Source organism: Taudactylus pleione, unplaced genomic scaffold (assembly GCF_031769625.1).
Source record: "Taudactylus pleione unplaced genomic scaffold, aTauple2 ptg000004l, whole genome shotgun sequence".
Taxonomy (NCBI): Eukaryota; Metazoa; Chordata; class Amphibia; order Anura; family Myobatrachidae; genus Taudactylus; species Taudactylus pleione.
In genome coordinates, this window is record NW_028284407.1 from 7,839,591 (window position 1) to 7,850,368 (window position 10,778).

The 10,778-nt window shown below is 44.2% G+C and overlaps 1 protein-coding gene across 1 annotated transcript; it reads right to left on the reverse strand.

The window, feature by feature from the left end:
* Positions 1-686: 686 nt before the first annotated feature.
* On the reverse strand, positions 687-6,723 carry ATP5MC3 (ATP synthase membrane subunit c locus 3). The gene is made up of 5 exons (XM_088473683.1): positions 6,619-6,723; positions 6,340-6,426; positions 5,721-5,798; positions 5,117-5,310; positions 687-1,094 (listed from the first exon to the last, which is right to left on the reverse strand). Exons 2-5 carry the CDS (start codon positions 6,376-6,378, stop codon positions 980-982), a joined length of 426 nt encoding a protein of 141 aa, XP_088329809.1. The 5' UTR covers positions 6,379-6,426; positions 6,619-6,723; the 3' UTR covers positions 687-979.
* Positions 6,724-10,778: the final 4,055 nt, after the last annotated feature.

The following is a 10,778-nucleotide window of genomic DNA, read 5'->3' on the forward strand; positions in this document are numbered from 1 at the left end:
ACGCAAGTCTTTTGGCCATAGGTGTATAGGTCCAGGAGGTATGAAGCTCTGGGAAGTGATAAAGTGGAAAGCGATAAATGACCAATCAGCTCCCAACTGTCATTTTTTAAACACAGCCTGTAACATGACAGTTGGGAGCAGAGTGGCTGGTGGGTTATCACTCTGCACTTTATCACTATCCAGAGCTTCATACATCTGCCCCATGGTTTGGCAGGTTATGTTAACACATCAAAATATACTTTGTTCAAGATTAACTTGAAAAGCCATTGTTCTATTTTAGTGCATCACAACTCCAGTCTCTCCTCCTCCCCCCTCCCCCCCTCAACAGGTCAGGTTTTCTGGAAGTCTGTTGAAACAGGTTAATTACCGACACAGCAACATGATTAACTCAAACACAAAATTACAGAAATACACAAGACCTGGTCTGTTGGTTGTACCTGAGGATTGGAGTTGAGAACCCTTGTTCTCGTTCGACAGGAAACCACTGGTCACACAGTTTGATCTTTACAAAACCAACTCTAACTTCCCATATACAAACCAATGAGACTTTGCAGTTAATCTTCAACTGAGAATGTGCATGCTACCTTATACACAAGTTGTGTGTACTTGGCTGATACATTTGTTTCTCCACGTGTTCCAAGTTTATAACTACCCCAATGAAAGATGCCACACAAGCTTGCCCACAGTATAGTTATATATTATTTTAATGCATGTAGATTGCAATATAATTAGTGCTTTTAAAAACCCTAGCGAAGGGATCAGGTATTTAGGATATCAATTACTGTTGTGCTCAGTGACTAAAGTATTATATACAAATCACATACCAGTACAAAGTTTTTTTTTATCCAAGTTTTACCATTTTTAATGAAACGGACTTTGGAAATAAAATACATTTCCTTGACAATACAACATTTCTTGGGAGCCACAGTAAAATATGGTTTACAGCTGTTCAGTTTAGTAGCGGCATGTCCAGCATCATTTACATGGCAAACAAGATCAGGAAAGCAACCATCAAACAAAACAGACCCATAGCTTCAGACAGGGCAAACCCCAAGATGGCATAGGAGAACAGCTGCTGCTTCAAGGAAGGATTTCTGTGGGAAGAAAAAAATATAAGAAATAGTTAAGTATACATAGCGCACCCATATAGGCTATACCAAGCATTGTCTATGAGAATCATGTCCTGTAAACTGATTAGACATCGCAAATCACTTCCAACAATTTATAACAAGAGTAGTTAATGTAAGCATTGGCAATAAGTGATATTAGAAAGCAGTTCTCAACAAAAAAATCTTTCAGACAAATGCTTTTAGGAACGTTACAGGGTCGGTATATATTTTATTTGGTGTTCTATTCTTTGCAATACAAGTTCTCCTAATGAACTCCTTGTTTAAACACATTTCAGTGATTTATAGCATCTATGACCAAATAAAAAGCAGTATCCTGCATTGTTCTTTTAATAAAAGTAAATCTATTCAGATTTTTGGCCACTGAAACAAACAAAAAAAAATAAAAAAAAATCCCTAAGATATGGTCACTAGGGTAAATATGTCAGAATCTAATTAACCTACCAGTATGTATCTGGAGTGTGGGAAGAAACCCACACAAACATAAGACCTTACAAACTCCACATCTAGTCCATTGATCAGAATTTTAACCCATGACCCAAGAGGGTGAGGAGAAAGTCATGCTAACCAATATACCAGCCATGCCGGCCCCTTCCTTTAATACTTGGTGCATTTCCTAGCAATTACTGTTGAAAGTCTATTAAGTCTTAAATATTATAGCCCCCGGACCGTTGGCATTCGATAACTTCTCACTATTGCTTTGACCTTCACGAGGCTTCTTTAGAAGTGATGAACTTTGATTAAGTGTATTTTGAGTCAAATTTATTAAACATTTGATGGCACACAGCTGCCTTATCTGAACTATGAAATTAACTTCTATTTTTAGGTGTAGGTCAAAGGGTGTGAATTTCTGATCAACTATTGTCTATTTGTAGTGAAAGGGGGCAATTAAATTTTTCTTTGGGCTGCAATTATTGGGCGGACAATGGAGCAGTTCAATTGTCTTGAATGCCAATCAGCATGCATGATGCAAAAAGTGCAATTGGGTGCCTAAAAGCTAGACATTACACATTTCTGCTCACCACCTCAGTAGGCTTCTAGAAAAAAAATGTGTGAGTTTGCAGGACTCGCACCCAACTGTAGCAATAAATCGCTCTGTTGGGGCACCCATTACCTATGAGTGCACAAACTACCCGTGACATTACAGTATTGTTAATTGGCCAGAATTGAAATAAACTGAGTAATACATTTGAAAGAAACAAATAAGGCATTGGGAAAAAGTCAGAATGCTGGCAACTCAAAAAAACAAGCATTTTCCCCTAGCACCCCAAAGATGTACAAGAAAATTTGCAGAGTTGGCATATAGTGATTGTTGGGGATGTGGGCAGACATCCGATCAAATTGCCCCCAGTTTTCCTATGGTAGAAAATAAATTGTGTCAAATACCAAAGGGCTGAATACTCTATGGCCACTATCTCACTTGATTTTGAGGATACTGTATAAAAAAATGGCAACTACTAAACATGCTCAAGATGGCCAAATAGTGTTTTCCCAGGCAGACAATACCCTTATAATGGAGGACACTGCATTGAGTCTAAAACTGCTTGTAACAGGGATTGATGTAACAAGCAGTGAAAAGAGTGGAGAAGTGGACAAGAGGAGAAGTTGCCCATAGCAACCATCAGTTTCTACATATGGGTCATTCCATGTACTCCCCTTACATTCCATGTTCATTTAGTTTATGCACCACAAAAATTAAGCTCAAATTCAACAATTTAAAAATATATAACTATGGGGTATGTAGTCAATGACTAGAAGTAGAAAAAAAAAATACTTTGTAGTTAGAGTTTATTGTTTATATGAGTGACTCATGTTACAACAGGATGGACATAGGCACTGAATTATTTTGATAATATTGTTATACTACACACTTAAAGACCATAAACTTATGATTGACACACACAGCCTGAATGTTAACCAAACTATACAAAAAATTTTGACATGTGACTCACGTTCCATTTCTGTCCCCAAAGGGCTCTGAAACAAGTTACTCAAGAATCCATGTGAATTAATCAGTGTGGGCCTTTTTATCTTCCTGATTAACTGAAGATGTATAAAATATTTTATCTGGTGATAGCCATTTTCATTTGCTTCCAGCTTGATCCATTGTGCTCACCAAGTATTCACCATCTTATCCTTGACCTCACTTGGGTAACTCCATTATACACACAGAACCAGTCACCAACGTTAAAACATATACTGATGGGTGTACCCAATTAGCAGCGCTAAAGTAGCGCTGCTAATAGATCACGATGGAGCTATTCAATCAGCCCTGAAGTGCCACCCAACACCACCACTTATCTAGGATATTTTTCTTCAGGACCTGTTGTGTCCTGGAAAATAATACACGATAAGTGCTGTTTTTTTTCTCCACCTAAATGGCAATAAGCTCGCGGACCTATGTTTTCAGGAGAACCATCCTATTTCGACCGAAATTGGTGTGAAAAAACAACATTGGCGGAAAACGGGGATAATCGGCGAACATACCCCGTTTTGACAATCGCGGTTATCCATTAGCGCCCGAACACTGTTCAGGGCCAATTGAATTCCCCACTAAAATGTTAACGGTTATGTGAATTTAGCTTTCATGTATTGTGTCCTATAGTTCATGGAATGACCCATATTTTATACCATGTACAATTGAAAAATTGTGGCAACAGCAAAAAAAAAGCCATCATTCACTCTTGACCGCCTGTACACTTGCTGCAGGGAACCGCCGACACTGACATTTTAACTGGGTGGCCAAAATTAAATGCCCGCCCAGTTGTGATGTCAGCGCAGACATATCAAGCGGCTTATTAGTAAGTGTGCATTGGATTACCAATTGGCCGCTCAGTCTGCAGACAAGTCACCCAGGTGTGTACCCAGCCTCAGGAGCATCCAATTAAAGTATACTAAACTGTAGTCAGCTTGTTCATGGCATAAAGCACATAACTGACTTTTAGTAAAGCCTCTTTCCTCCACATTGGCAGGCTGAGCTATTAATACATCTCGGCGCTATTGCTTCTGGCTTTGTAGAAAGCTACTGTATAGTGCCCCACTGTTCTAAGCAATACTGCTTTAGTAGTTTCTCTATGCAGCACAAGGGTTGAGGGACTTGGCTAAACATTTCTCAATGCGAATAACTCATAAAACCTACTTCACATACAAGCATCTTACAGGGGGAACTCCGTTCTGTGGGAAGTGCCACAAGCTTCACCGCAATGGCTGACTGCGCACGTATCAGGCAACTACGGAATTACTGACTCTTCAAGTTCCCCCTCGCACCTCTATGGAGCACGAAGGAAAAATATGTGATGCCAAAAGGAGCCATTCTAGAACAGCACAGTGTCAGAAATTGTATTCTACTATTAAGCCTTTAGCTACAACCCCTAAACCCAAGATTATGCAAACACCAACTTCAATTCATGATCTGAGAAAATTTGGCCTTTAGCCAATATGGCAAAATGGACAAGTTATTCAGTTCACGCTGGAAAAAAAGTCAACTCCAAGCAGTGATCTGGCTTCTCTGCTCAAACATTAAGGTCCAGATCTCACCCAATCTGTCCAGACTAAGCCAAAACAGACATGCAGGCTGAGAAGTGGGGCCGTCAAGGCATGGCCATTTTATGGTTTCAGAAGATAGATACCCTTATTTATGCCAATAGCACATTAAATGTTCATGAATAATAGAGTTGTGCTCTTATTTCTGGATGGATAACAGAAATTATAAATTATGCATGATCTAGATGTGAGGAGACCTGAATGAAAGTTGCCTTTATTAGCCTTAGTGTCTCCTGGACCACACATGCTTGGAAGAGGCAGGTATACCAGGTATACCAACAGCACAAAAATAAGATTTATAACCTGGTGAAAGACAAATCACAAAATCATAACTAATTTTTACATAACATCCTGTGAAACTGAGATTTGAGCCTTTCAACATGCCAAATTCTGAGTAGTAAGATGCCAGAAAGCTTGGGATAGGCAAACCAAAACAGAAAAGTTACCTGGCATAACCAATGATGAGACTGCCGAAAACTGTTCCAATACCAGCACCAGAGCCAGCTACACCAACTGTGGCAGCACCGGCACCAATGAATTTAGCAGCAGTGTCAATGTCCCTGCTGATGGCACTGGTCTGGAACCCCCTCAGTACTAGCTGGGTGCATGGGTTGTGTGTCTCGCTGAGGAGTGCGTTTCCCTGTGAAAAAGTTTCAAAAGTGCAAAATAAAAAGCTGTTAGCATTATTAATTATATTACTTTGATTAATCAAGCATCAGTATAAATCATCCTTGGATTAATCTGCTCAGACAAGATTAGTGTCCTTGAATTAACCCAGTGACCTGCAATGAGGGTGCCCTTCAAGGTAATGGCCTGCTATGTAACTGCAGGGACATTTTTCTCAAATTACTTTTAAAATGCTACAAGTAGTGTCAAACACACAAAATCTATTAAACAACTTAAAGTAATCACCTGACAATAGGTTACTGTAACCACATACCTTTACAAAGATACATGATCAAGTCATTCATGCATATGACTACATAGCTTTAAAGGTAATCTTTAGAGAGACCAAAAAATGGCCCAAGTCAAACATTTTAAACAATTTACCTCTCCAGTTCGGACCTCTGGCCGAGACAAAACTGACGCAGAGATTGGTCTGTACAGAGCTCTGGACCCAGCACGGACCTGAACAGACAATACAAGCAAAGAATCTCATTGACAACGGCCACTGGTGACAAAGTTACAATGAATCAAGTCCAACAACTTCAGATTCCACAGAACAGCACAGCATTTACTGCAGCCTCAAAGTACTCATAACCAGCAATGGCATTAGAATACAGTAGACAAATGCATGCATTAGAACTGAATGAAAGCTGGAAGAGAGCAGACAGCAAGCTGTGCTGCAAATGCAGGAAGTGTCCTTACAGTGAGAAATGCAGGGAGACAGCTCTAGTATCGCTGTGCAATCCCATGACGGGTGTGAATGGCGGCCTGTACGTGTCCTTGGCTGTGAGCGGGGTAAGGTCACGGCCGTGCAGGGGGCCCGGGAACTGCAACTTGCAGAGGAGCAGCAGAAACACAGCGCTGCACCATGCAGAGTGGCAGGGCTGAGCACTACCGCAGGGGAGACAGTCAGTGACTTTGACCTACAGGAGCCGGCGAGCTAGGCCGTCCTGCAGCAACAGCACCTCACCCTCCTTCCCCCACACCCGGCGGCAGCACTCACCAGAGAGGTGGTAGAGACGAACTTGGCGCAGGCATACATGTTGTACGGCGGTTCTGTGTCCTTCCGCTGGGGATCGGGGTCAGCAGCCTGCAGTGGGAGAGATACAGAATGGGGTCACAGGATGTGAAAGCGGGCGAGGCGGGCAGACATACAGCGTGCACTGTGCGCCCAGAAGGGGGCCTCGGCTAGACAGCCACAAGCGGGGGTCACCGCGGTACACTACGGGGACGGATGGCTACGGATTACCCGGCACCCCCTCTGCCACAGCGCTTCGCTTACCGGCACCAGAGGTCGAACTGAACGGGGAACACTACGCAGGCGCACTGCTCTCTTTATAAAGAGGACCCGGATGGAGGGAGGAGAACCCACTCAAGGTCACTTTGTAACAGCTTTATTGAGACAGGTTTCAGCACAAAAGGCGTGTGACTGGCTGTCGTTAGAGGGAGGGTTATAGGAAGTATTAACGACCTTATAGTGTCATAGAAAAGCATCTGCTGCTGCTCCTGGCTGTCACACAGGAGGGCTGCCGCCATTTCCTGTCACTGCTGTCATTGGTGGAATGACCTGGCAGTGATTTCTGTCTCTTTAGTGCAATCAATGGTTCTCAATCACTTTCCCCCTGGTTACCCCCTGGCAGCTCATTTGCATTGTTTGTACCTCTAACATTTGCAAAGCAATACATTGGCAATACATATAATTGCTATTAGATAAAAAGTTTAGGTACCACTATTTATAAAATCAATAATTGTGTATTAACCACTTAACTGACAACATTTTCTTCTAAAAACCGCTCAGAAATAGTTGTTTTGTTTGTGAGTCCATTAGGTGAAGAACGTCTGTTTCAACTTCTCCAAAATGATATCATTATAAAAAAAAATATATTTTTTAAATATTTGTAAAAAAATAAATACATTTGTTTTGTGAAACATCGGAACACCACCATCGGAACATCTGAAATATCACGACCATTGCGACTTTCCATTTCACAGCGGCTTCAGGTGCTAGGTACACTTGTGGGTGTAGGGGGGGGAGGGGTTAATTTACCTTTTCCCAGCAGCTGCTAATCTCTAGCCGCTGGATGGGGGGTCTTGTTGTGCTGACCGGTCAGCAGACACTGGGGGATGGTGCAGCTCCCTCTGGGGGTCATTCAGACCCGGTCGCAAGCACCGATGTGCTCGCAACCGGGTCGATGGGTAGCCATGCGCACACGCAGCGGCCGCACTGCGCGTGCGCAAGCCCCGGAGCGAGAGAGAAACTCTTGCTCCGGAGCTCGCTACATAAGGGGCGGCTGTCGATGTTGATCGACAGCTCGCCCCTTTTTGTAGGCGGGCCGAGGGGGGTGGTTTCCAAAACGCCTGCCGTTTTGTGGACGGCCGCACTGACATCATCAGTGATGTCAGTGGGGAGCTTCCTGCTCCATCAGAGCAGAAAGCTCCCTGGGGCTTGTGAGTGCCCAGACCCAACCTTAGAGTCTCGTCACAAGTCACGATGGTGTTCACCATCACGACCATCAACCTGGTCTCTAGCTAGCGGTGGGTGGTAACCCACAGCTTAGCTTGCGACCAGGAGGCCGCACCAAAAAAAAAGAAGCGTTTTGAAAGCTCTAGTAAACTCGAGGCTCGCAGTCTATTACATTTGGCCAGACTGATTTATCAAAGAGCATAGGAGTTGAAGTTACATTTTGACGATCAAATAACTTGTAGTCCATGAGAGGCATTTAAAAGGATGCTTTGATTCTTGAAAGCCACTGAGAAAACACTTCCATTAAAATATTATCTCATAACAAAACTAGATATGGAATACCTGCTTCAGATGATTCACAGTGACTGGTGTGAGACCAGCAGGAAAATGCATAGGAGTGGTGAAGTGACTGGTGATGACAGGATAGGATGCCCACAGTAGTGCCCTGACAACAGAAAGAGCAGAGCTGTTATCCTGCCAAGATGACTACTTGGTGGCGGATGAAGGCCTACTCTTCCAAGAGCCCAAGAAGTAGAGTGGTGAAGTTTGAAGACAACTGGTCCTTCATTTCAACAAACTCATTTGATACTAAGATATCTACATGACAAGTATGGACATCTAGGAGTGGACAAAACCAATGTTCTACTCACTGACAGACTCTATTGGTCTCATTTGTAAGCTGACATTTTACAGCATTGCTAGTGCTGTGGACAGTGTGTTTTGGGAAAGACCCTGATGACAAAGATCCGCAGCTCTGGTTACCATTGTCAGTAGGGGACCCCTTGAGTTGAAGTGCATTGATTTCCTGTATGATGAGCTGGATGACGGAAAAATCAACAGTGTGTTAGTGACTGACCAATTCACCAGATTTGCACAAATTGCCTGTTAATAATCCTGGCAAATTGCCAGGATTATTAAAAGAGGTTGGGATTAGGGATGGTGATCGATGGTTACCATCGAGAGGGCCATTTGTGATTACCATTGATAGCACAAAAAACATCTATGGTGACCCATCAATGGTTTACACCCTTTGATGGTCACTGCTGCTGGGGGCATAGTAGGCTGCGGGCCAATCAACAACAGGAACGGGGCTTAGCAGCCATTTGGGCTAAGCTTCGACCCATCAAGAAGAAATTAAACATTGTCTCCCACTCGTCCATCAATGGCGTAGGACCATTGACTCTCGGCCATCGACAATTAAACATCCATGACTGCTAACTGTCGATGGTCAATGACCATCCCTGGTTAAGATAGAATCAGTGGCAAAATGAAGCATCTCACTATATCGCAGCTCATTTGCACTATTTACATTAGTTTTCTTGACATCACTTAACTTCCCTGACACTCGGATGCTTGGCATCAATGAACAGCACTGTGAGGCAGGGCCGTAACTAGTACCCTTTATACATGCTATGCTACGCAGTAGAGCCCCTTATACACATTATGCTACACGCTAGTACCCCTTGTACATGTAACGCCACACAGTAGAGCCCATTATACACATTAGGCCACACAGTAGTACCCTTTATACATGTTACGCCACACAGTAAAGCCCCTTATGCACATTACGCTACACAGTAGTGCCCCTTATACATGTTATACCACACAGTAGTGCCCCTTCTACATATTATTCCACACAGTACTACTCCTTATTCACATAGTGCCACTTATACACATTATGCCAAACAGTACTTGCCCTTACACATTATGCCACACAGTGCCCCTTACACATTATGCCACCACAGTAGTACTGCTCTAAGGGGACTCTCATAAATTGAATTCATAATCTGAGATTAATAATCCCCCCAAACTCTCCTCCCCCTCCCAACACTCATATGCATGACTAGTCTGCAGTTGCAGCACTAGAACAGGCCACTGATAATGAGCCGCTATGACTAACAGGGATCAAACACTCTCCACACTGACACTGTCACAGTCACACACCTGCTAGGGACCTGCTGATGTTATCCGCCGCCGGATCTGTCACTGCCTGTGTTGGACCTGCTGCAGACAGTGCTCACTGATGGCCACCGCGCTGCCACCTCCGACTATTATACTGCACCTGATGGCGACTCACCCAACAGCTCCTCACCCTAGTAACTGTGGGAGCTGAGGAGAGACCCGAGACCCAGTGCGCAGCGGGACCGGGTCGGGAGGGAGGCGGAGACTAGGGTGCATGAGTGACATGGCCCTTCAGTGGACGAGCCAGGCGCTGCGCACCACACCATTATTAAAGTAATAGCAGCGGGCGCCCAGCGGTTAGAAATTGTGGGTGGCCGGTTCTGCTCTGTGCGGCCGCTGTTGCACTCTGTGCGGCGGCATCGGCTGCACCACCCTAGTTATGGCCCTGTTTGCAATGTGCCAGGTTTACCAGATTTTTTTATATATATCTTTAGTGTACCTAGTGGGAGATGTATCATATTGGCACAGATTGCACATGCACATTGCGATGCATACGCAGTACGCAACAATTGGCCGATTGCGTGCTTATAAGCAACTGTGGGCCTGATTCAGCAAGGAACACACGCTAGCAGACGCACGCACCCGGCCGCTGCGAGGATATGCTAATCAATGCACACGCACGGAGACAGCAGCATAAGATGCAGACACCCAGCCCCATATTAAGCCGCCCGTCTCCCTTTACTCAAAGCCTGATGAGTACGCAAGATAGCGTAAACATCGGTAACATCGAGAACCATCGACCACATTTGCATAATAGTGGTTGACCAGACCTCGGGCAAGATCTTGGCAACTTCCTGTGTGCATGGAGTGTCATCACTGCGTGCGGCACAGCAGTGTCTAATTTATGCACGCCCCTAAAACGGCGTCCCAACACAAAGGCACGCCTGCGTTCGGCGGACCACCCCCCATCACCACCCACAAACGGCACTTCCTGTCAATCAATATCGGTTGGGGTCTGCGTGCACACTGCGTGTAGTCTGTGTACGCTTACGCTACCGTACTGGATAGTTTGCGCA